Genomic DNA, 27,799 nt, shown 5'->3' with positions numbered 1-27,799 from the left:
CTATCAAAGAAATTGAAGCAGTAATCAAAAGTCTTCCAGCAAACAAAAGCCCTGGTCTGGATGGCTTTACAGGGGAGTTCTACCAAGCATTCAAAGAAGCACTAAAACCTATCCTCCTCAGACTATTCCAAAAATTCAAGAGGAAGGCACAATTCCAAGCTCTTTCTATAAAGCCAGCATTACCCTAATTCCAAAACCAGATAAAGACACCAATCAATAAATGTGATACATCACATAAACAAATTGAGAGACAAAAATCACATAATCATATCAATTGATGCAGAAAAAGCATTTGACAAAATCCAACACCATTTTTGATAAAACTCTCAGCAAAGCCCTGGCTGGTTTTGCTCAGTGGATAGAGTGTCGGCGGGCGGACCGAAGGGTCCTGGGTTTGATTCCGGTCAAGGGCACATGCCTGGGTTGCAAGCTTGATCCCTAGTAGGGGGGGTGCAAGAGGCAGCCAATCAATGATTCCCTCTCATCATTGATGTTTCTATCTCTCTCTACCTCTCGCTTCCTCTCTGAAATCAATAAAAATATATTTTTTAAAAAACCTCTCAGCAAAGTGGGAATAGAGGGATCATACCTCAAAATAACAGAAGCCATATATGACAAACCTACAGCCAACATCATACTCAATGGGGAAAAACAAAATTTAATTCCTCTAAGAACAGGAACAAGACAGGGATGCCCACTTTCACCACTCCTGTTTAATATAGTACTGGAAGTGCTAGCCATAGCAATCAGACAAGAAGAAATAAAAGGCATCCAAATTGGAAAAGAAAAAGTTAAACTGTCATTATGCGCAGATGACATGATAGTGTACATAAAAAAACCCCAAAGACTCCATCAAAAATCTACTAGACTTAACAAATGAATTCGGCAATATAGCAGGATACAAAATTAACACCCAAAAAGCTATGGCTTTTTTATATACCAACAATGAACTCACAGAAAGAGAAACTAAAAAAATAAATAAATAAATAAATAAATCCTGTTTACCATTGCACCAAAAAAAATTAAGTTCATTGAAGGAGTTGAAGGGAGAGATTCAACAATAGGATATACCTGGGAATAAACTTAACTAAGGAGGTAAAAGACCTGTACTCAGAAAACTATAAGACATTGAAAAAAGAGATAGAGGAAGAGATAAACAAATGAAAGAACATACAGTGTTCATACTACCCAAAGCAATTTATAGATTCAATTCAATCCCCATTAAGATACCAATGGCATATTTCACAGACCTAGAACAAACTCTCCAAAAATTCATATGGAATAAAAAAAAGACCCCGAATAGCCACATCAATCCTGAGAAAGAAGAACAAAGTTGGAGGAATCTCAATACCAAGTATCAAGCTATATTACAAAGTCACTGTTCTCAAAACTTCTTAGTACTGGCACAAGAACAGACATATAGACCAATGGCACAAAACAGAGAACCCAGAAATAGACCCAAGCCATTATGCTCAATTAAGATTTAACAAAGGAGTCAAGATAGTCTCTTCAAGAAATGGTGCTGGAAAATTTGGTCATATACATGCAAAAAAAATGAAATTAGATCACCAACTTACATCATACACAAAACAAACTCAAAATGGTTAAAGGACTTAATGTAAGACGGGAAACCATAAAAATAGTAGAAGACTCCATAGGCAGCAAAATATCAGACATAAGTTGTAGCAATGTCTTTACCGATACAGCTCCTAGGGCAATGGAAACTAAAGAGAAAATAAACAAATGGGACTACATCAAAATAAAAAGCATTTGCACAGCAAAAGAAACCATCAACAAAACAATAAGAAAGCCCACTGCATGGGAGAACATATTGGCCAATGCTATTTCAGATAAGGGTTTAATCTCCAGGGAACTCATACAACTTAGCAAAAGGAAGATAAACAATCCAATCAAAAAATGGGCAAAGGACTTAAATAGACACTTTTCAAAAGAAGAGGTACAGAAGGCTGATAGACATATGAAAACATGCTCAAAGTCATTAATCATCTAAGAGATGCAAATCAAAACAACAATGAGGTACCATCTCACACCTGTCAGAATGGCTATCATCAACAAATCAACAAACAACAAGTGCTGGAGAGGATGCGGAGAAAAAGGAACCCTCGTGCACTGCTGGTGGGAATGCAGACTGGTGCAGCACTGTGGAAAACAGTATGAAATTTCCTCAAAAAGTTAAAAATGTAACTCCCATTTGATCCAGTAATCCCACTTCTAGGAATATATCCTAAGAAATCAGAAACACCAATCCGAACGAATATATGCACCCCTGTGTTCATAGCAGCACAATTTACAATAGCTAAGATTTGGAAACAACCTAAGTTCCCATCAGAAGATGAGTGGATTAAAAAACTGTGGCACATCTACACAATGGAATAATATGCTGCTATAAAAAATAAGGTATTTTTACCATTTGCGATAGCATGGATGGAACTGGAGAGCATTATGCTAAGTGAAATAAGCCAGCTGGAGAAAGATTAATATCACATGATCTCACTCATATGTGGGATATAATGATCAACATAAACTGATAAACAAAAATGGATTCAGAGACAAGGTGGCACTGAGCAGACCATCCAACCTCAGGGAGAAGGCAGGGGAGCGGGAGATTGTATGCATGCATATTAGCATGACCAATGGACACAGACTCTGGGGCAGTGGGGACTTGTCATTAGGGGTGGGAGTGGCGGGGTGGGGGACATTAATTGGGGGAAAAAGGAGACATCTAATACAACAATAAAAAAAAATTTAAAAAGCCCCAGCCACATAAGGGGCTTCAATGTGCCAATCCCCAACTTCAAACTGCCAGTACTGAAGTATATATCAGGGTTCCCCAACAGGATAAAACTTCAGTCACCAAATTGATTGCTTTCTTAAACAATTCTGGATTGGCTGCATGTCTTGTGCTTCCCCTCCTTACCCATGCTTCCTGAGATCTCCTCCAAAATAAAAAGGCTATGCTGGAATCCTTGTCTCAGGATCTACTTCTGGAGAAACCAAACTAAGACATCCCCTGAAAACTTGGCTTACATATAATTGGCAGGGAGGCTGGAAAATATAATTTTATAGCTGGGTCCAAAACCGCACCCAACAATGTCAGGATACTGTGGCTAAAGAAATAGAATACGCCGAAACCGGTTTTGGCTCAGTGAATAGAGTGTCGGCCTGTGGACTGAAGGGTCCCGGGTTCGATTCCGGTTAAGGGCATGTACCTTGGTTGCGGGCATATCCCCAGTGGGAGATGTGCAGGAGGCAGCTGGTCGATGTTTCTCTCTCATCGATGTTTCTAACTCTCTATCTCTCTCCCTTCCTCTCTGTAAAAAATCAATAAAATATATAAAAATAGAAATAGAATACAAATACTGGATAAACAACTGGCAGAAATATGACATGTCCCCACATAAGTGAAAATTATGGGCCATATAAGAGGTATTGGAGAGATTACTTACTGTATTGGTATGTACTCCATAACTCCATTGAGATTATAGAGTTTGACTTGGACCTTCAAACCTAGATGTGATGTTAGTAAGTGAATAGTCATTCCCATGGTGGTATGTAGGTTGTATAATAGCAGGTAAAGCTTGGTTGCAGAAATACCAGTTAGGAAAATATTAAAATACTAGAGGCCTGATGCATGAAGATTCATGCAAGAATGGGCCTTCCTTCCCCTGGCTGTCGGCACCGCCTTCGCTCTGGCCCAGAGCTGCCTTTCCACCTTCCCACGCTGCCCAGAGGCCCAGAGCAGCTGGGGCAGTCGGCGCCTGTGTATGCAAGTTAACCGGCCATCTTTGTTGGGCTAATTTGCATACTTACTCCTGATTGGCTGGTGGGCATTGTGAAGGTATGGTCAATTTGCATCTTTCTCTTTTATTAGTGTAGATAGTCGATCCTTAAACAATGCAGAGGTTTGGGACATCAACCTCCAACAAAGTTGAAAATCTGTGTATAACTTGATTCCCCCAAAACTTAACTACTAGTATCCTACTGTTGACCAAAAGCCTTACTAATAACATAAACAGTGAATGAACACATATTTTGCATGTGTATGTGTTATATACTATATCCTTATAATAAAGTGAGCTAGAGAAAACATTATTAATAAAATCATCAAGAAGAGAAAATACATTTACAGTATTTATTGAAAAAAATCTGTGTATAAGTGGACCCATGCAGTTCAAATCTGTGTTGTTCAAGGGTCAATTGTAGTTTGGGTATGAGGGAATAATGACCTAAATTGCAGTGTGACAGCAGGACAGGAAAAGTTGAAATAGATATGAGAAATACTCCAAAGATAGTAAGATTGATATGGAAGTTAAGCAGAAAGAAGGAATCAAACGACCTTGAAGCTTGAAGCCAGGATGTATGTTGACACTATAAAAAGAAATTGTACAAATTGTACAATTGGAAAGAAGGGCCAAGTTTGGGGGAAGTCTGTTATTATCTATAATTCTACCAGATTTATACATAATGTTCCAATAGAGTGAAACAGACTTAAAACAGATATTCAACTTCACCAAATCTTTTTTTGTTTGTTTGTTAAGTGAGGACTCTCATTTCTATGCTTTATCTTAATCAAAGTATGACTTTACATGCCCACAACAAGTTCTAAGAACTCACCCTACCCCAGAGCTCCCTTCTTACAGGAAACAGGAGGGTTAGGCTTTCTAAAGGACACCAGATCTAAGATCCCTGCTGATAAACTTGCTCAATTCATGGGTATAAAATCAACTCTCTCAGTACAGTACTTGATTTTTGCAGAGTTGCTAAAATGGCTGAGTATAAGGCTGTGGACCCTACCAGGCCTATATTGGAATAAATTAACATTTTAAGCTCGAGTTTCCTTATCTGCAAAGTGGGGATACATAGTACCTATTCATAGGATTGTTAAGAGGATTAAATAAGAAATCCAAGTAAACAAGAAATCTAAGTAAAGTACTTGCTTAGTGCCTAATGCATTGCAAGTACTAAATTAATGTTAGCTAGTGCTGCTGTTAGAGTATCAGGCAGGCCTGGTTACCAGATGTTTTGTGTTCAGTTGTTTGAAAAGAACAATGCAGATAATGTGACCCTGAATGTGCTCATATTAAAAAGCAGCAGCTGGACCAAATTAACTCAGTATACAATCAATGGGTTGTAGGTGGTAAGGAGCAGAAAAAGTTGTAGTTACCTAAAGTGATGCAATTAATCATTTTCTTTAAGCCTTTTCCAATTGTTGGAAAGAACGACCTACTTAGAGCAGGACAGTCATGAAAATAATTCAGGCACAGAAAAAAAATGGTAAAGCATACATTTCTGGAAACATGGCAATTAGGGGCTCCAAATCAACACAAAACCAAGAAGGTGAGACTTAAGGACCTACTCAATGCCCAGCATAAAGGACAGGCTCCATGAAAGCTTGCTGAACACACAAACAAATTAACAATGTGACTGACTGAACGGATGCCACAGTATTTACAATTGTGGCCAACTACTAGAATTGGGCCTTTGCAAAACATGCCCTGACTTTTTGAGTCTTTAATCTGTCTGGTTCAGAAAACCCTGTCCCTTTTGTCAGTTTCTCCTTGGAAGGAAAGCTGAAATTTTCCATGATGATTATATATACTGGAGTCATGCTCGATTGACATCCATCTAGAAGGTGCCAGGCACATAGCCAGATGGGCAAAGGGAATTTTACATCAGACTTTCTGAGCAAAAACAGAAGCAGAAGGCCTTCACTATAGCCCTCTCAGTTCCCGCAATGGGAGAAGGCCTGGAGGAGAAGCTCGTGGCCCTGTAGATTTTCTGGAGATCTCAACTTTCTATGTCATCAAGGTACCAGCTGGAAGTATACTTCTAATTGTTTAGCCACACCCATCCATTAAGTGATTCTGTTTCCTGGTGGTACCCTTCCTAATTGCAAAATGTTTGTAATCCTCATTACTGAAATAATGAGAGGCCTCTGAATAGTACAGCATTGACCTCTTACACAGAAGAAAAGGTAACTGCAGGAGCTCTGGGGAATTGTTTAAAGTTCACTGGCCAAGGTATGTGCTCTCAGCTTGATGTTAGCATTTCCTCCCTGGTTTCCATAGCAATGGCCTCTACACAATCTTACCTGCTCTTCAGACCACAGGCAGGATGGAAAGGAGCTTCAAAAGAATGCAATGCCAGCTGATTTTTAAAATTTTTTTTTTTTTTACTATTTAGAAATGCAGGTCTGGGCTGGCCAGTTCTTACAATTATTCAAGAGAAATTGGAACCTAGATTTTTATAGGAAATGTTCCAGTTTTTAAACATTGGCAAACAAGTTTTTTAAATTTTAAGAATTACAGGCCAAACAAAACACATCTAAAAGCTGAGTTTGCCCTGTTCATAATATTAGTCATAAGCAGTTAAAATCACCTTTCAGGTTTTCAAAATTACTCATTGTGTCTAAATATCTGTGTGAAATAGAAAGACCCCTCAAGACATAACTTGTTAGAGAATGGTCTTCATTAACATTTTACTATTGAATTTTATTTACTCTTTCTCTCATTATCTCTTTGATAAAGAATAAGGAACCTGAGGTGTAATTTCCTAAGCTGTTTTAAAAATCAGGCTCAAAACAGGATAAATGAGTATTCAAGTGCACACAGTCCCAATCAGAAATTAAGTTGAACATTCAGGCCCACATTGGGACTCAAGAATAAGTGATTTTATTACGCAACTCCACTCTTTTTTCTTCTTTTTCAATTATTAAATTTATTAGGTGATATTGGTTAAAAATCCTATCTAATAAAAGAGAAACATGGTAATTAGCATACGACCACTACCCTTCCCATTGGCTAATCAGGGCAATATGCAAATTAACTGCCAGCCAAGATGGCAGCCGGCAGCCAGGCAGCTTGAAACTAACATGAGGCTTGCTTGCTTCAGTGACGGAGGACTACAATGTTCCCGCCTGCCGCTGCAGGCCTCTGAGCTGCAACTCTAAGAAACTATGTAACAAATATAGAAGCTAAACAAAACCCCAGAAACCTGCTTTAGTCCGCCGGGCTTCAGCCAGCAGGATCGCAACATTGTAAGCAAAGGCCAGAAACCTACTTTCAGCAGCAGAGGCCTAAGAGCTGGAGCCAAGCCTCAAAGCTAAAGCAGGCCCAAAATAAAGAAAAAAAAGAGTGGTTGGGAGCTTCAGTAACCCCCAGCCTGAAAACAGCCCTCAGCCCCTCACCCAGACGGGCCAGGCACCCCACTGGGGACCCCGACCCTGAAGGGTGTGTGACCAGCTGCAAACAGCCATCATCCCCTCAACCAGGCTGACCAGGCACCCTAGTGGGGACCCCCACCCTGAAGGGTGTGTGACCAGCTGCAAACAACCATCATCCCCTCACCCAGACTGGCCAGGCACCCCAGTGGGGACCCCCACCCTGATCCAGGACACCCTTCAGGGCAAACCAGCCAGCACCCACCCGTGCACCAGGCCTCTACCCTATATAGTAAAAGGGTAATATGCCTCCCAGCACTGGGATCAGCGGAGCCACGAGGCCTCCCGGCACCAAGATCAGCGTGACAGGGGGCAGCACCCAAACCCCCTGATCGCCCTGCGGCTCTGTGTGTGACAGGGGGCGGCGCCACAACCTCCCTATCCACCCTGCTCTGTTCATGACAGGGGAAGGCTCCCCAACCCCCTGATCATCCCTGTTCTGTGCCAGATAGGGGGGAGCTCCCCAACCCCCTGAACGCCCTGTGGCTCTGTGTGTGACAGGGTGTGGCGCCCCAACCCCGCCCCCCCACGGGCCCTGCTCTGTGTGTGATGGGGTAGAGCCATAACCTCCCCATTGGCCCTGCCCTGAGTGTGACAGTGGCGGTGCCCCAACCCCCTGATCGGCCCTGCTCTGTGGGTGATAGATGGCGGCGCCCCAACCCCCTGATGGGCCCTGCTCTGTGCGTGACAGGGGGCAGCGCCCCAACCCCCTGATTGGCCCTGCTCTGTGCGTGACAGGGTACAGAGCCCCAACCTCCCTGATGGACCCTGCTCTGTGTGTGACAGGGGGCAGTGCTCCAACCCCCTGATTGGCCCTGCTCTGTGCATGACAAGGGGTGGCGCCTCAACTTCCCCATCGACCCTGCCTTGAGTGTGACAGGGGGCGGTGCCCCAACCCCCCAATCGGCCCTACCCTGAGCGTGACTGAGGGTGGCATCGCAACCTCCCTATCTGCCCTGCTCTGTGCATGACAGGGGGTGGCGCCCCAACTCCCCAATCGGCCCTGCTCTGAGCCCGACCAGGGGCTGCACCTAGGGATTGGACCTGCCCTCTGCCACCCGGGAGCAGGCCTAAGCCAGCAGGTCGTTATCTCCTGAGGGGTCCCAGACTGCAAGAGGGCACAGGCTGGGCTGAGGGACCCCCCTCGCCCCCGAGTGCACAAATTTTTGTGCACCGGGCCTCTAGTATTATATAAATTTCAGGGGTACATTATAATTTGACATCTATGTACTCTATTTCATGCTCACCACCCAAAGTCTGGTTTCTTTCCCTTACCATATATTTGACCCACTTCACCCTCTTCCCTCCCCTTCTGGTAACTACCATTCTATTGTCTGTATCTATGAGTTTGTTTTTGTTTTGTTCATGTTATTTTTTGTTTTATATTCTATATGAGTAAAATCCAATGTTGTCGGTCCTTTTCTGTCTGACTTACCAGTATTTCACTTAACATAATACTCTCAAGATCCATCCACCTTGTCACAAATGTAATATTTCATCTTTTTTTAAAATAAATCTTTATTGTTCAGATTATTACAGATGTTCCTTTTTTTTTTTTTTTACCCTCATAACTCCCCTCCACCTGGTTCCCACCCCACGCTCTGCCATTACCCCCTGCCACTGTTCTCATCCATAGGTCTAAGATTTTTGTCCAATCTCTTCCCGCACCCCTCACACCCCCTTCCCCCCGAAAATTGTCAGTCCATTCCTTTTCTATGCCCCTGCTTCTATTATATTCACCAGTTTATTCTGTTCATCAGGTTTTTTTTTTCATTGACTTTATTTTTAGATTCACTTGTTAATGGTATTTGTTGTCACTTTGTTGTTCATAATTTTTATCTTTACCTTATTCTTCTTCTTTCTCTTCTTAAAGAATACCCTTCGGCATTTCATATAATCCTAGTATGGTGGTGATGAGCTCCTTTAGTTTTTTCTTATCTGTGAAGCTCTTTATCTGACCATCAATTCTACATGATAGCTTTGCTGGGTAGAGTAATCTTGGTTGTAGTTCTTGCTATTCATCACTTTGAATATTTTTTGCCACTCCCTTCTGGCCTGCATGGTTTCAGAAATCAGCTGACAGTCATATGGGTATTCCCTTGTAGGTAACTGTTTTTCTCTTGCTGCTTTTAAGATTCTCTTTGTCTTTGCCCTTGGTATTTTAATTATGATGTGTCTTGGTGTGGTCCTCTTTGGATTCCTCTTATTTGGGGTTTTCTTCGCTTCCTGGACTTGTAAGTCTGTTTCTTTCATCAGGTAGGGGAAGTTTTCTGTCATTATTTCTTCTAATAGGCTTTCAATATCTTGCTTTCTCTCTTCTTCTGGCACCCCCATAATTTGGATGTTGGTACGTTTGAAGTTGTCCCAGAGGCTCCTTACACTATCTTCATATTTTTGGATTCTTTTTGCTTTTTGCTTTTCAGGATGGGTGTTTTTTGCTTCCTTGTATTTCAAATCTTTGACTTGATCCTTGGGACCCTCTAGTCTGTTGTTGGATCTCTGTAAATTATTCGTTATTTCAGTCAGTGTATGCTTAATTTCTGACTGGTCTTTTTCCATTTTTTTGGCATTCTCATTAAGATCCTTCAAAGCCTCACTAACTTCCTCGGAGGTTCGTAGAAGATTCTTGAGTAACCTTATAACCATGGTTTTGAACTCTATATCCAGTAGTTTGCTTTCCTCCTTTTCTTTCATTTGTGATCTGTTTCTTTGTGTCCACATTTTGGCTGCTTCCCTGTGTTGATAGAGTGGCTTTGTGTGGTAGGTGTCCTACTGTGCCCAGTGGCTCAGCCTCCCCAATCACCTGACATGGACACTCTTGGTGCACCTCTTTATGGACTGGGTGCACAGTCTTGTTGTAGTTAAGCCTTAATTGCTGTTGGTATCCCTGAGAGGAAATGACCTCCAGGCCAATTGACTGTGAGGGCCCGCTGTGTCTATAGTGGAAGAACTGCTATGCAGGAGACACCCTTATGGGGGAGGACTTGCTTCAGTGGGGCTTCGGTGCTCACTGAGTCTGCCTCTTGAGTGTGTCACTTATGGATGTGAGGAGTTGAAATATGGTATCTGACCACTGGGTACACTGGCTCCTGGATTTCCAAGGAGGTTCAAAGTCAGCTGCTGTGTGAGTCCACCCAGCAGGAGCTAGAGCGAGATCTACAGATTTCTCCTCTTTCTTTGGGGTTTGGGACTTTTGGAGCTCTCTGACCCAGCTGCAGTTTGTTAGGTTAGGTTGTGGGCAGACAGATGATTCATTTGCACCGCTGAGCACAGCTTGGGTGGGGTTGTAAATTGGGTGGGGCGGGGTCTTAGAGAATCACCAGGGCGGAGCAAACAGCGAAGGCTGTCCTTCAGCCGTTTCCATGTCTCTGGGTCTGCGAGTCTTAGCGTCTCCACGTCTCCACGTCTCCGCATCCCCGAGTCCCGTGCCCCCACAGTAACAATGATCCCTGCAAGCAGCTCTGTGAGAAAGCCACCCTCGCTTACTGACCCAATGCCAGACAGTCCAGTTTCTCCCTGTAGGGTCCCCAGAGTCTTGCTGGAAATGAGTTCAGTGCAGTCGGGAGCTTGTATCTCCCTTCCGATTGGAAAAAACCCACGTCCCCAGATGCTGTCGTTTCGCGCGCCTCTATACCTCTGTTCTTGGCGCTTCCGCACTTCCTACCCAGTCTTAATGAGCTTTTTTCTTTATTTGTAGTTGTAGAACTTCCACTCAGTTAGCTTTCCCCTGGTTCTGGATGATGGCCGTTTTGTCTTTTAGTTGTAGTTTTAATGTGGTTGTGGGGGGGCAGCACATACAGGTATATACCTTATGCCACCATCTTGGTTCTCCGCAAATCCACTCTTAAACTCAATTCAAGCATGCTCCAATTGAGTCAATATATGGCAGTATCTAAACAAATATGTTTTGTGTGATAGTTAACTTTAAGATGGAAAAAAACCCTTCCTACATTAAATATCCCCCAATGGGCAAGTAAGGACAGAACACATAAGACATACAGAAAAGGTCAGAGAATTTAAGGAAGCTTAAGACTGCCACAATTTTCACCAGTTAATGTAGTGGTAACCAAAGCAGCTATTTTGCATTTAAAGGTCTTTGGGGTTTTTTTGGCGGGGGGTGTGGAGGGCGTTGAGATCTCTGTCAGGATATGGATGCTTTTAAATACGGTATGGTGTGTTCAATGCAGTGACTGTGCCAAGGGACCCTCTCTTAGTTCAGGTTCCCTCAGAAGCAATTTATGTGGAAGCGAAGGGAACACCAGGAGGGGTAATGGTGGTGAGACAAGAAGGAGAACAGCCGGCACAGGGCTTTGTCCATCCAGCTACTTGTGTGGGTAACTGGGGCTTAAACATGCTGGGACAACTTGGGGAGCCCATGCATCTTGTGCTCCACAGCTGTTCTTCCTAAGAGGCCAGTGAGCAGGGTATATTCGCCAAGTCCTATCAGTGGTTACTTGAGGGCTACTGGTAAGGGCTACAGCTTCTCGAAGAAAATGCCTTAGACAGACTTGCAGGTGTTGGAAGTGGGGCCAGTGTGCACTGAAGTGAAAGGCGGGGGGAGGGGGGTGCGGTGAGAGGGTGGGGCAGAGTGTTGTCTGCACCCTCCCAACTTCATCCTTCCTGCATCCCCTGTCTTTGATAGACGATGACATTTTCTCAATATTATGTGAAGTGTTGAAAGGTTGGAAAATAATTTTAGGATGAGTCCCTTACTGTCATTTCAACCATATTGCTTAAGCCTGTGCCCTCCTATGTGCAAATTCTGGAGCAGTGGCTGATCCCTCGGGAGCCTCTAAGTCAGTGATTCTGAACCTTCCTAATGCCGCGACCCTTTAATACAGTTCCTCATGTTGTGGTGACCCCCAACCATAAAATTATTTTCGTTGCTACTTCATAACTATAATTTTGCTACTGTTATGAATCATAATGTAAATATCTGATATGCAGGATGTATTTTCATTGATACAAATTGAACATAATTAAAGCATAACGATTAATCACAAAAACAATATGTAATTATATATGTGTTTTCTGATGGTCTTAGGTGACCCCTGTGAAAGAGTCATTTGACTCCCAAAGGTGTCTCGACCCACAGGTTGAGAACCGCTGCTCTAAGTGTATAGTAAGGTATGGTTGCCATGAAGCCAAGTTGAACTTCAGTGTGGAGAGTGCAGAGAAATGAAGAAGCTGACTTCAGAAACCACTGGGACTAAAAATGACACTTCATTTAAATGCTTGCAGGAAAACATGGATAAATAGCAACAACAACAATCTTTGAGATTTAAAAACTTCACATTCTTTCCCCTAAAAGCACCTGTGACAATAGTCATCTGAAATTTCTAGACAGCGATTTCCACTTTCCATATCCTGAAAATGAGAGGAAAGGTAAACTGTAAGAACAGAGCTGGTTGGTTACCTGAGTGCAGAGCATACAACACAAGTTCCACCTTTTTATTCACATTGGGAGAAAGGAAGTGAGAAGTGAGAAGTGGGTAGAGAGATGCCTCCAGGATGGAAACATTTAAAGACCATTGCTTTACAGTTTGAGTCATTTCATAGATGTGCTACTTCAATCACTGCTGCTTTGTATATTAATGTCACCTTCCCAATTCTTTCTCCCCTAAAGGATTCTTACAAAGGCCCAATGACAAATTTTAAACAAGCAAGAAAATAAAACGAAATAGCATAGAAATAAGGTAATTCTGCTCCAAATATTACCACACTGAAAATTTCATTCCTGGTAACTGATTCACTTTATGACCTGGATACACTTCTAGAATGTTTCATTCCTCCATTTCCACCATGTTAAGAGGACATAGAATTAGATAGAGAATAGTAGGTGATAAAACTACTGAGGTGTCCCATTGGGGTGTGGGCACAATATCAAAACTAAACATTTGCTGTGTGGGTACATTTCAACTCCTCTTCAAGGCACAGATACCCAATTGATCAACCAGGCATCAAGTGTACTTGAACAAAGAGGACTAATCCAAACTCTCATTTTTATTTGTATTCATGTCTTCCTATTTATGAACAATAAGTGGTCTGTTGAATTAAAAAAAAAATATGGACATGATTAGCTCTCCACCCAAGAAGAGAGGAGAAAAAGCAGAGACTGATTTCTGGTGACTCTGGGGAGGGTGGATGCTGTGGTTCAGAGCCATGGGTGGTAATATCACTTAATAGAGTTTGCCTATGAAAGCACTGAGAATGTGAAAAGCAGATTTCATTAGCCTGACACCTTCTCAGTGCAAAATGGCAGTGAGCTGGGAGCAGACTGATGCATTTTAATGGTCAGGCCAGGAAGTCTCCCTTCACCTCAGTCCAGAAGCATGGCCTTGCTCCTTCTCCTGCCTAAGGCAGACAACACCCTCACCCCACACATTTTCCCACTTTAGTCATGAGTGAACCATCTCCTTAGATTCTAAAGCAAGTTCACTGATTTCACAGGTGAAGAAAATCTAGGCCTCCCAAAAGAAAGACTTTTTTCTACTTGTGCTGATACTTCAGAACCTTCAACTAATTTCTAAAAACATTTTCTGTATAAATATAAGTTAAAGTGTTGGGGAGAAACCAAGATGGCAGCATAGGTAAACACTGGAGATTGCTGCCTCGCACAACCACTTCAAAAATACAACTAAAAGACGGAACGAACATCACCCAGAACCACAGGAAGGCTGGTTGAGGGGAAATTCTACAACTAGAAGAAAAGAGAAAAGCATACCGAGACTCAGAGGAGGCGCAGTGTGGAAAATACAAAAGTGCGGAGGTGCATGTGGAGCGGGCTGGCGGCTGAGGGCGCGGTTGTCTGTTTCAATCCAGAGGGAGTCCCAGGTTCTGAGCTCCAGTTCCAGGCGAGTCTCTGGGGACCCAGACTCAAACAAGAGAAGCGGGACTGTCTGGCATTGGTCGGAACTCGAGGGCAACTTTCTCTCCGAGGTTTGCAGCGGTTGCTGGGACTCTGAGAGGCAGAGCCCCTGAGGACGGAACTGAGAGCAGCCATAACTGTTCACTCTGCCCGCCCTGTAGATCCCCTGGGACCCGCCCTGCCCAAGCCTTGCACAGAGGCATTTGCAGGATAGCCTTAGGCAAAGGCTAGATTAGCACCTCCCTAGAGGACAAAAGTTCTCCCACTGCAGACACAGCTGATTCTCACAGCCAGTTGGCCTGGAGGTCAAATCCCCCCCAATATTACCTACAACAATCCAGGCTTAACTACAACAAGACTGCGCACAAAGACCACAAGGGGGTGCACCAAGAAAGCATAAAAAAAATGCGGAGACAAAGAAACAGGACACAACTGACAGAAATGGAGGATATAGAGTTCAAAACCACACTTTTAAGGTCTCTCAAGAACTGTCTAGAAGCCGCCGATAAACTTACTAAGGCCCTCGAAAAGACTGGTGAGACCGCCAATAAATATAGTGAGATCCTCAAGAAATCTAATGAGACCCTCGATGTTGTGATAAAGAACCAACTAGAAATTAAGCATACACTGACTGAAATAAATAATATTATACAGACTCCCAACAGCAGACCAGAGGAGCGCAAGAATCAAGTCAATGATTTGAAATACGAAGAAGCAAAAAACACCCAACCAGAAAAGCAAAATGAAAAAAGAATCCGAAAATACGAAGATAGTGTAAGGAGCCTCTGGGACAACTTCAAGCGTACCAACATCCGAATTATAGGGGTGCCAGAAGAACAGAGAGAGCAAGATATTGAAAACCTATTAGAAGAAATAATGACAGAAAACTTCCCTTACCTGGTGAAAGAAATAGACTTACAAGTCCAGGAAGTGCAGAGAACCCCAAACAAAAGGAATCCAAAGAGGACCACACCAAGACACATCATAATTAAAATGCCAAGAGCAAAAGACAAAGAGAGAATCTTAAAAGCAGCAAGAGAAAGAAACTCAGTTACCTACAAGGGAATACCCATACGACTGTCAGCTGATTTCTCAACAGAAACTTTGCAAGGCAGAAGGGAGTGGCAAGAAATATTCAAAGTGATGAATGCCAAGAACCTACAACCAAGATTACTTTATCCAGCAAAGCTATCATTCAGAATTGAAGGTCAGGTAAAGAGCTTCACAGATAAGGAAAAGCTAAAGGAGTTCATCACCACCAAACCAGTATTATATGAAATGCTGAAAGGTATCCTTTAAGAAGAGGAAGAAGAAGAAAAAGGTAAAGATACAAATTATGAACAACAAATACGCATCTATCAACAAGTGAATCTAAGAATCAAGTGAATAAATAATCTGATGAACAGAATGAACTGGTGATTATAATAGAATCAGGGACATAGAAAGGGAATGGACTGACTATTCTTGGGGGGGAAAGGGGTGTGGGGGATGCGGGAAGAGACTGGACAAAAATTGTGCACCTATGGAAGAGGACAGTGGGTGGGGAGTGAGGGCAGAGGGTGGGGTGGGAACTGGGAGGAGGGGAGTTATGGGGGGGGGGAGGAACAAATGTAATAATCTGAACAATGAAGATTTAATTTAAAAAATAAATAAATAAATAAAGTGTTAGAGCCCAGCATCTCCTCCTGTCCAGTGATGTCTTAGTTCTTAAAATAGAGAATATGTCACTTTCACAGGTCTGTGTTCCTTTGGTTAACCTCATGAATCAAGTATGTTGCTGCCTTCCTTCTTTGGGAAGAATACATATGATAGTAAACCTTCAATCAGTATCATTTGAAGTAGAGAGAAAATAGTGGGGTTCCTTCAACTAAAATAAAATTATAATAGCTAAGTCTCATAAAGGATTTAGGGATCAGAACTTTACTAAAAGTCATCTATAACCCCACTAGCATTTCTCTAATAAAAGGCCTCCCAGGAAAACCTCAAACTGTCTGTTCTAGTGGTAAATGAATGGAAAAAAGAAAAAACTCAAGATAAAGGAAATACATTTAGTGCTTTGAGGACAAGACTGTGTCTACCGCATCTTTGACTACCCTATGGATTAGCCTGCTTCACTTCCTATTTATTAAATCCTCAACTAAACAACAGTTTTTATATCAAAAGTTATGTTGTAAACCAGACTCAATTAGTCATGCATGCATGCATACTTTATTGAAACAACCATTTATTTTGAGTTTTTTCATTTTTCAGGCATTGTGCTATGAGCTGGGGGAGTGGGGAACAAATAGAAGACACTCAGTGTTCAGTTTCTGATTGATCTAATTGCTTTAGCAAAAGTTTAAAAGTGCAAGCATTCATCTAACAAACATTTATTGAGCACCCACCATGTCAGGCTGTTTTAGGCATTCATTCTGTATGCAGCAACACATAAAAGGCTCAAACATTCCTGCCTTCGTGGAGCTTACATGTCTACAGGGGAAGGCACACAAAGAACAAGTCAAGGAGATGGTGTGTCAGAGCCTAGCAATTTGTTTTCAGACAAGCCAGGCGGAGCAAGGAGGTAAGAGATGAAGGCAAGGTTGCAGTTCCGCTCAAAGTGGTCAGGAAAGGCTGAGAGCAAAGACCCAGCAGCAGGTGGGGATGTGAGCCATACAGACCAAACATCGCACACAGAAATTTAGTCATCTACAACCCTAGTAATGATGTCTCTAGTAGAAGACCTCCCAGAACACTCATACTGTCTGTTCTAAAAGGTTAAGAGAATGGAAAAAAAGCAATTTAAGAAAAACAGTACACTACCCTTCTGTTTCTCTTTCCTACCTGAACAGTTTTCTATTCATTCTTTGGCCAGAGCCTCAGAAAAATTGCTAAAGAAGATAACTTTTTTTTTTGCACAATTAACGTGGGGTACAACTGAAATATAGTTGTTTGGGGGCAGAAACCTCATTTTGACTTTTCTAGGACTTTAAAGTAAAAGCAGACACTTCTTTTGTCTGAATTATCAGAGAAATTCATCTCCCAAGACTCTGAGCCAGAAAGTCTGAACTCTTAGTTCAGAGGGCTGGCCTCACACACAGTAAAAAGAAGCTGTTCATTGGAACCCTGGTCTTACTTCCCCATAAAGGTTACAGAAATACATGTATTTTTTTCCTCATTGCATTTATTTTCAGTTGAAGAATTTTAACCGTCTGAGGTTCATTACTTCACACTTGAGAAAGCTACAAACCACAGGAAATGAAAACGACTAAAATCAGATGACACAAACATCCAACCCTGAAAGTGTGCTGGGCCCTGATCAATGCTAGGTGACCTTTAGCCAAAAGGGCATGATCTGATGAAACTTCTTCACTGTCATAAAATGGCTTCAACTTATAGGATTCTCTCCTCTTTTGATCAAAGTGTTGCAATCTTGGGGTCTTGGCAGCACAAGTTGAGTGCAACCCAAAAGATAGTAAGGATTCTGCAAAGTCTTCTTGAATGTTCAACACATTAAAAGTTGTTTCAGCATTCAAAATTACTTGGCCAGCTTCTAAAGCAATGCATGGGCAAGAAAAATGGCAAGATCAAGCCAACATTTTAAAAAAAACCTTTTACTTGAAAACAAACAAACCAACCATAGCCACCAGCAAGGATGCAATTAATTTTTTAAAAGAATTTTCTCCAGAAAGCATAACTGGCCCATTCATTGGTCTTCCTCTTCACAGGGGTATAAGTGAACAAATTAAGATGGATTTTCAATCTCTCTCTCTCTCTAGGAAACTGGTACTACATCATGTCTATTCATCTTGGCTAATATATGGGCAAGATCTGTATTTTCTTTATGTCAGCTATAAACCTCAGTGTTTGTACTGAAAAAGTAATGTTCAATTTTAATCTCACTCAATAGTGATGCCTTCCATAAGCTATGGTATGTATGTGTGCTTGTTCCAAGGGCCTTTCAGTGGAGTAGAAAGAAATAAAATGAAGACTCATCATAAAACTTCTTCTCTAAAATAAAAAGTCAGAGCAACCATAGAGGGGTCTGAAAAAGGAACACATTCCATGGAAAGGCAAAAAGGAAAGAAAGACTGATTACCCATGGAAAGAAAGACCTGAGGGGAGGTGGGGATGAGAACCTTGAAGACCAACGAGTCTTTGATATAGCAGTTGCTGAGAAATGAGGCACAAACCCAAGTGTAAACTAGTTTCTTCCCCTGTCCTTAGCTACTAATACCCGGCTTACTTTCAGGGGATTACATTATCAGGCTGCAAATTGTGCCTTCTCACTGATGTACCGTTCTCTCTGTTTGGAATTATAATCTCTCCCTTGTTACTATTGCTTTTTCTCTATTATACAATGTCACAGTCACATCAAAGGAACTCTAAAGTACAGATATTTTTCCTCCATGATACCTTCACTTATATCATCATTTTTCATGGATGCATTACCTCATCCTTACCTTACCTTATGCATAGCCCAGGTTCAGTTTTTTCTTTATTTTTACATTGAATGCTATATCAGATGTACTGCATCTTTAAAATAGCACCTGTCAATAAAGGATATAACATCACTTGTAAACAGACACAGCTTCTAAGGAACAAGCAGTCTTATGGGACCTTCATTAAGTGCCCCCATGATTCAAGGCCTTCCTAGGCTCAGGTCAAGAAAGTGGCTAATCATGCATTGTGACTGTAGCCAGAAGTGCCCCTCCCCTTCTTTACCTGTTTGCTGATGTTTCAAACTCCTAGCAGCCACCAAGTTTTTCATTCCATTGGTGGATGTACAACTTTCAATGCCAATAGGCTGAAGAAGAAGCAACACAGTGTTGTTAATTAATAGGAACTGATTGCATGTCTTTCTGATGGTAAAGAGACTTGGGACCTAAGGTAGTGAGGAAGGAATCCCACTGAGGAGGGGCAGAGCACAGAGGGGGCAGGCTGCAGGCATCTGATGAAGCTGCTCCACACTGGTCTTGCTGAAATGAAGCACCAGCTGACCCACGCGGTATCACATTAAAAAGGACTTATGATAAGTGGGCTACCCTATCCACTCGGTTAATATGTCCATGAAGTCAGGAACAAATGCCATCTGACCCTAAGTAGGCATTAGGCTTCTGTCTATTACAGGCAGGCCACTTACAAAAAAACCCCCAAAAACTCAAATGTATACAGACACTGAATTATTAGAGAGCAAAAAATGGGTAATGGGGGTGGCAAAGTTTAAACACTCCTAATCAACCTGCCATTACCCACTGGGTGGGCCCTGCAAGTGTAAATTACAGACCTCAGGAAAAGTGACAGATGCCTAAGAATTAAGTCACCAACCAAAAAATGGGCTGAACTCCAAATAGATATCACTTTGGATTAAATGTGGTTTTCATTTTATAAATGCCTTGGCTAATGTGTTTCTCTTCACAAACAGATTTCATATCTATCCTTTAAGAGTAGGCTCATATGCCACAATCTCTTGGATAACTTCCTGGATCCTCCAAATGGAATTTCTCCCACCTTTTTAGCACTCCCATCCCTCCTCCTCATGTCTCTGTTTTAGCCCGTACTGTATCCTACCTTTTGCCTTAGCTTCCTGTGTCCATGTTTTATAGGCTGTATTTAACAATAAGCTCTGTGAAGACAAGACTTCTGCAGAACCCTGCCTTATCTGTAACTTATACTTTATTTGTTTAAAGTCTACAATTTCTCTATAATTTACATTTTCTTTTCATATGTGTAACGGCTGCATTTATCCTTTTCCCACAAGCTCCACGAAGCATGGAGTCATGTCTGTTCTATTTTCCACCCTAAATATAGCATACTTCCTAGCACAGTATCTAGCATATAGTAGACATTCAGTAAACATATTTTAGTTAACATATTTCAGTAAACATAGTTTAGTCTAGCAGACACAATTTATACCTAATAGGATTTCAAATAATGGCTAAGAACAGTAGATTTGAATTGAATGGACTACAACTAAGATGCAAACACTAAAGCCACAGTATAAAAATACACATGTGGAGTAAATCCTGAATAAAGAAGACAAACTCTACAGCAAGCCCCAAAGTCACTGGCCCCCAAACATTATTTTCTATTTTTAGAAATAGTGAGAAACTTTGCATTTTCTGCTTGAAGTCTTTCTTTTGAGGGGCCTAGATTTTCTTTGCCTGTGAAACCAGTGAACTTGCCTTAGACTCTAAGGAGACGTTTCACTGGTGACCAAGGTGGGAGAATCATGGGGGCACTTAGAGAATAGGGTTATTAGGCAGTGTTGTTGATTAAAGAAGCAGAGAAATTATTCATTTATTTACAACCCAAAAATCTGAAACCATATTATCTGGTAACAAAAAACCTGAGATTATAGATTTCTAACTAAATGTGTCCCTGCTGTTCTGTGGAATGGTGTTTCATGGAGATCTCTGATTCTAAATGTATTTGGTGAGGGAAATTTTTAACACTACACTAGACTTCTGGTAAAATACACCAAGGCCCTAATGATCTAGGAACTCTAGTGGACATTTGAAAATGGAATATCTGATTTCTCATCCTGAGATGTCACAGCAGAACTCATGGGAGTCAACTGGTCTTAGAAAGGCCTTGATGAGTAGTGGTGCTTACACGACATACAGGGTAATCAAGGCTTTGGATGTGAACGAATGTCCTCAAAATATAGTGAACACGATGCCAAGAGAGCAAAGAATACTGCTTATAGCAGCAGCTGAGAAACGAAGTTTTTGGTTGGCCAAATTCGTATTGAGTCAGCAACGGCCATCATTCCAGCCTTCTCTAGCTGGGGAAATAAAAATCAAAAGTGGCGCTCAGGATATTTCCAGGGGTATAACAATAAACTCCAACTCTGTTTTCAATACCTCCTTTCAACTCCCATATTCAGTACAAGAATCATCTAGCCCAGGAGACTTCTTAGATTCAACTTCCCCAACGCAAATTTAGTTGCCCCTTCCTCAGTGCTCCCAGTAGCGCTTTAATTGTTTTAACCTTCTTACATTACTTTTCATGTTCTAACTGCATCTGTCTCTTAGACATGATTTGTTTTCTAGAGGGCAAGCATCATGTCTTATTTTCTTTATACCCCAGAAATCCAAAATAGGAATGGATTTGGCTCGCATCAAACCCAGCCCACCCACATCTCAGTTACAGAGAGAAAAAGAATGCCTCTCACATAGGGGACATGAGGCCTCAGTAAGAATTTTCTGACTGATTACTGTGTGGCAGGCACTGCCCACTGTGCTAGAAATAACATTAAAGTAGCTAAGATCTTACTCTCTAGGGGACATTAAGATGGTAAACCAATCAACAGAAAGATTATTTGGGGTCATAATGGGTGCTATGAACAAAATAAAAATGGGCAATGGGATGGAGAGTGCTTGGGAGGAATGAGACAGTGGCCTGCAGCACTGGACCTTTCAACTGATACCTGGTTGATGAGAAGGAGTCAGCCAGCCATGCAAGGACCTGCAAGGGGAGAATGTCCTAGAAAGAGGCAATTTTTGTTATTGGTGGGGGTAGACCCTGGGAGTAAAGGGAGCTGGTTGAGCTGGTTAATTGCTAATTCTCTCTCTTCCATCTCTATCAGAGCAGGGTACCATCTTTCCTCCTTCACTCTACATATTCTTTTCATTACCATTTCCATTTTCTTAATTCTGCTCCCTGATTTCCATTAAATTACAAGAACATGAGCCTCTGCCAGCAGCAAACACATCTGGAGTCCACTTCTAACCTCTAATTATATAAAACAAACAAAAAGCCACTGGAAAATAGAAGCTGAGAGTATTAAGATTTAGTTTTCATTCTTATTAGTTCCACTCAACTAATGTATTTTTATGACAATTACATCCCAGTATCAGTACTGTTCATAGTTAGAAACCATCGTTTTTCTCTTTCCACATCATCTCATAGAAAGTCCCATTATGGGGTAAATATCTTTAGCAAATTTGCATATTTAACTATACACTAACATAAAAAAAACAACAGCAAATGCATCTAAATAACATTTTTCAAGATAAGCATAAAGTTTTCAGTGAGTAACTACTTATGTTAGTATTACTGAACTTGAATTTTTTTCATCATAATTATTATGTACTTCATTGCAAGTATTTATTTATCAAAAACTATAATCAGCCGTGGCTGGGTTTCTCCGTGGTTAGAACATCAGCCTGTGGACTGAAGAGTCATGGGTTCAATTCCCAGCCAGGGGCACGTACCTCAGTTACAGGTTCAATCTCTGGCTGTGGTCAGGGTGCAAGTGGGAGGCAACCAATGGATGTGTCTCTCTCACATCAATGTTTCTTTTTCTCTCTCTCCCATTCTCTCTCTCTCTTCTACTCTCTCAAAAAAAAATCAATGGAAAAATATTCTAGGGTGAGGATTTAAAAAAACAACTGTAATCAATAAGAGAAGGAAGGAGAGAAGCTATTTTCAGCATCATGACCAGATTGTCCAGATATCGTGCCTGGAATTCATCACAAGTGACATTTCTAGTCATGTTTCCAATCACTCAGAACATACAGATTTTCCGTTGCAATCTGGAAGCTGTGCGCCCTGCTGTCAGCAAAAGCAACCCAGGAAAGAATGTGTCACATGGAATGTACTCTACCTGATGTCATCTTCTGTTCCAACTGAAGGCATCTAGGTTCTTCTTGGGATTCCTCTTCTTCCTGAGTTCCAGTTGAGAGAGAGAGAGAGAGAGAGAGAGAGAGAAATGCATTCATTTAGAGCAAACTTTTTCAGATCTACTAATTAATATGAGATCAAGATCTGAAAATAATTAGACCAAGCCCATTTAAAAACTGAGACTTTGGAGAAGCAACAAATGCAACAATAAATGTTGAGTAGAATAACTAGGGGGGCAGTAGGTTACAAACTGCAGGGCGCCACAAACATGGTTGTGTCCATAAATGCTTCCCATGAGTAGTACAACTTAGAGACCTCTGTGATTAATACGTTTGGGGCCTTCAGTTACTTAGACATGGTGGTGATGGGTTTCTCCATAAGACAGAAATTCTGCCAGTATGATACAACACAATATAATTATATTTTAGATTTTATTATTCAAAGACCTGATTTCATGTACTTTTGAAAATTCTATCACTGTTCACAATATTTATTTTAATATTAATTAAAATAATATTTAATAAAATATTTTATTTTAATATTTTCAGCAGCTTTATTAGTAACAGCCAAAAACTGAAAACCCCAATGTCCTTCAATGGGTGAATGATTAAACAAACTGTGGTCCATCCATACCATGAAATACTACTGATCAATAAAAAGGAACAAATTATTGACACATGCCATAATTTGGATGGATTTGAAGGAAATTATGCTGAGTGAAAAAAATGTTAATCTCAAAAGTTTACATACTATATGATTCTATTTATATAACATTTTTGAAATGATAAAATTAGAAAGACAGAACAAATTAGTGGTTGCCAGAGGTTGGGGCTCAGGAGAAGGAGGGGATATGGCTGTGGCTTTAAAAGGGTAGCACAGAGATCTGAGTGATGGAACTGTTCTGCATTTTGCCATGGTGGTCACATGAATCTACACATCTAATAAAATTGCATAAAACAAAATACACATAAATACACTAGAAGAAAAATTTGAAGCATTGAGCAGAAATATTTTAATTATCTCAAATTAAATTTTCTTTTAAAGAGTTATCTATAGCCCTAACTGGTTTGGCTCAGTGGATAGAGCATCGGATTGCGGATTGAAGGGTCCCAGGTTCAATTCTAGTCAAGGGCATGTACCTTGATTGTGGGCACATCCCCCGTGGGGAGTGTGCAGGAGGCAGCTGATTGATGTTTCTCTCTCATCGATGTTTCTAACTCTCTATCCCTCTCCCTCTCCCTTCCTCTCTGTAAAAAATCAATAATATATATATATATATATATATATATATATATATATATATATATATATTTTAAAAAAGAGTTATCTATAGTTCAAAACTCATTTCTATGAGATGTTTCATTTATCACCCTTTTAAAGACAACCTATCTATTGCGGGCAACATCCCCAATGGGGGGGTGTGCAGGAGGCAGCTGATCGATGTTTCTCTCTCATTGATGTTTCTAACTCTCTATCCCTCTCCCTTCCTCTCTGTAAAAAAAATCAATAAAATATATTTTTTAAAAAAATAAAGACAACCTATCTAATAAAGATGAAATATGTAAATTGACCATCACTTCGTGACAAAGATGGTGGCACCCACAGCAAATAAGGAGGGAATATGCAAATTGATGTGACAAAGATGGTGGTGGCCGAGCGGGGACACTCTGGGCATCTGGGCGATGACGCAGGTGTTCTGCCCCGCCCTGGTCACTCCAGGCCTCTGGGCAGCGCACACGCGCACAGGCACAGAGCGGCCGGGGCTGGGCGGCACGTTTGCTATGATGGGGAGGTGGGGGGTGGAGGGGGCTGTAGGAGGGTGGCATGGCTGGAGCAAAGGCAGAAGGCAGCTCCAACCTGGAGCGAAGGCCCGGGTCCCGGGTGCAGGAGGGAAACCAGTGCCAGCAGCCAGGAGAAGGAAGGCCTATTCTTACACGAATCTTCCTGCATAGGGCCTCTAGTAAAATTATGAAAGGATACCACCAGAAGCTACCTAAACATTTCAGTTAAGTGTTAAGATAAAGATAAGGGTATTTTCACATAAAAATCTAAAGAGGACAATGGGAATGAAACAAGTTCCACGTGGTCAAACAAATCCTGGTAAAGGAACTAGAATGGAAGCCCAAGCTGGTGAGCAAGTGGGAAAAGGAAAGAAAGCATGCTTCAAGCAGATGACAGGAGGAAATCTTGTGATCAAATATTGGCTCTAGCATTACCTAGATAGCCCCTATTTTTTGTCATAGGTAACTCTAATAATAGTCCTATTGTTGCAAAACCAATCCAAATACTATCAAGTTGAAAAGAGGTCCCTTATTGATTTGTTGGGTTTAGGTGATAACCCATGTCCTCCCACACCGAGAAAGTTCTGACAAGAAAGTTTCAATGTGCCTTGAAGGTGGTGTTGGTAGAATGCCTCAGGCTAGGCACCTCCCAGTGACGTTCTGCTGGCTGAGATATAAGGTGGGAGGGGAGTAGGCATTTTTACTCAATCAATTTCTTGGTCTTAAAGAAGTGCTCAAGCCCTAACCAGTTTGGCTCAGTCGGCCTGTGGACTGAAGGGTCCCGGGTTTGATTCCAGTCAAGGGCATGTACCTTGGTTGCGGGCATATCCCCAGTAGGGGGTGTGCAGGAGGCAGCTCATCGATGTTTCTCTCTCTCATTGATGTTTCTAACTCTCTATCCCTCTCCCTCCCTCTCTATAAAAAATCAATAAAATATATTTTTTTAAAAAAAAGAAGTGCTCAAGGCAGAAGACCTGCCAAGTGGCTAGTCCAATGAGGCTTTGAAAAGATGCTGAAGTGCAGGACCCAAGTATTTGTTGACGCTCTGGTAACACGCACATCCTCCTCTCACTCCTTCATGTAGGCAAAATCATTAACAATAGATTCTGAAAGGTCTTCTAGGTTTCCTATCTCCACCTCTAAAGGTTTGAACTTCTCAACTTTTGTGATCATTTCATAATTTTTTCACCTCCACACCATGCTTCATGTCTAGGATCATGAATTGGTCAGGTATCCACCTTGTTCCCTTGCTCTTAAAACACACTTTGAACATGTTATAATCTTCAGTGATAATGGCAAATTTCCCCTTGGTTGCATCCTCCTTGGAGTACAGAATATGGCTGGCAGAATCTCTAATCTTGAGGTGGGTGCGCAGGCTGCCAGCACCCCCACACTTGTCGGTGATCTCTTATGCGCTGGTCACCAGCAGGTCCTTGTGGATCTCCTTGTGGAGGCACTTGCGGAAGTTAATGGGCATATGGAAGGAGATGGATGGGGCCGAGCAGAAGTAAAAGCAGTAACACTAATTTACAAGGGCCACACTGGGCTTGTGGGCCAGACAAACCAGACTAGTGCTATACAATTATTTTTATCTCTAGGAAGATGGGTAAACATATTCTCTGAATTCTAGTATGATATTCTTTTTTTTCTTTTTTAAATCTTTATTGTTCAGTTTATTACAGATGTCCCTCTTTTTTCCCCCCATAGCTCCCCTCCACCTGGTTCCCACCCCACCTCAGGCCCTTACCACCCCACTGTTTGCGTCCATAGGTACTGCATACATGCATATAAGATTTTTGTCCAATCTCTTCCTGCACCCCCACACACCCCTTCCCCCCAAGAATTGTCAGTCCACTCCATTTCTATGCTCCTGATTCTATTACATTCACCAGTTTATTCTGTTCATCAGATTTTTTATTCATTTGATTTTTAGATTCACTTGTTGATAGATATGTATTTGTTGTCACTTTGTTGTTCATAATTTTTTTATCTTTACCATTTTCTTCTTCCTCTTCTTAAAGAATACCCTTCAGCATTTCATATACTGGTTTGCTATTCATCACTTTGAATATTTCTTGCCACTCCCTTCTGGCCTGCATAGTTTCTGTTGAGAAATCAGCTGACAGTCATGGATACTCCTTTGCTGCTTTTAAGATTCTCTCTTTGTCTTTTACCCTTGGCATTTTAATTATGATGTGTCTTGGTGTGGTCCTCTTTGGATTCCTCTTGTATGGGGTTCTCTGCGCTTCCTGGACTTGTACCAGTAAATCTATTTCATTCACCAGCTGGGGGAAGTTTTCTGTCATTATTTCTTCAAATAGGTTTTCAATATCATGCTCTCTCTTCTTCTGGCACCCCTGTAATTTGGATGTTGGTACGCTTGAAGTTGTCCTAGAGGCTCCTTACACTATCTTCATATTTTTGGATTCTTTTTTCTTTTTGCTCATCCGGTTGGGTGTTTTTTGCTTCCTCATATTTCAAATCATTGACTTGATTCTTGGGATACTTTACTGTTGAATCTCTGTATATTATTATTTCAGTCAGTGTATGCTTAATTTCTGACTGGTCCTTTTCCTTTTTTTTTTTTTCTTTTTCGTTTTTTGCATTCTCACTAAGATCCCTGAAGGTCTCACTAAGTTCCTCAGAGGTTTCTAGAAGATTCTTGAGTAACCTTATAACTGTGGTTTTGAACTCTATATCCAGTAGTTTGCTTTCTTCCATTTCTTCACTTGTGATGTTTCTTTGTCTCTGCATTTTGGCTGCTTCCCTGTGTTTGTTTCTATGTATTGGTAGCTGCTAAGTCTCCTTGAGTTGATAGAGTTGCATTGTGTAGTAAGTGTCCTATAGGGCCCAGTGGCTCAGCTTCCCCAATGACCTGAGGTGGACACTCTTGGTGTACCCCTTTGTGGGCTGTGTGCACAGTGTTGTTGTAGTTGAGCCTTGATTGCTGCTGGTATCACCGGGAGGAATTGACCTCCAGGCCAACTGGCTGTGAGGACCAGCTGTGTCAACAATGGAAGAGCTGCTGTGCAGGAGACACCCTTACAGGGCAGGACTTGCTTCAGTGGGGCTTTGGTGCTCACTGAGTGTGCCCCTTGAGTGTGTCATTTATAGATGTGAAGAGTTGTAATCTGGTATGGTCTTGCACTGACCACTGGGTACACTGGCTCTTGGATCTCCAAGGAGGTGCAAGGTCAGCCACTGTCTTCAGCCACCCAGCAGGAGCTACAGAGACATCTGCAGATTCCTCTTCTTTGTATCAGGTTTGGAAGTGCCCAGACAAGGCCCAGCTGTGAAGCAAGGCAG

General features: G+C 41.6%; 1 protein-coding gene and 1 pseudogene across 1 annotated transcript in view; both read right to left on the bottom strand.

Moving 5' to 3' along the window:
* The window catches only part of FAM107B (family with sequence similarity 107 member B), a 270,606-nt gene that overhangs the window by 126,011 nt on the left and 116,796 nt on the right, over positions 1-27,799 (bottom strand). Inside the window, exon 2 of the mRNA XM_059660023.1 lies at positions 22,696-22,756. Coding sequence (XP_059516006.1) covers positions 22,696-22,756 — 61 coding nt within the window. The remainder of the gene's footprint in view (positions 1-22,695; positions 22,757-27,799) is intronic.
* LOC132228271 (transmembrane emp24 domain-containing protein 10-like) lies at positions 25,194-26,799 on the bottom strand (annotated as a pseudogene).

The sequence above is a fragment of the Myotis daubentonii genome, chromosome 1 (assembly GCF_963259705.1).
Source record: "Myotis daubentonii chromosome 1, mMyoDau2.1, whole genome shotgun sequence".
In the NCBI taxonomy this organism is placed as follows: Eukaryota; Metazoa; Chordata; class Mammalia; order Chiroptera; family Vespertilionidae; genus Myotis; species Myotis daubentonii.
The sequence above is the reverse complement of the archived record's forward strand: the minus strand, read 5'-3'. Positions and strand labels throughout refer to the sequence as shown.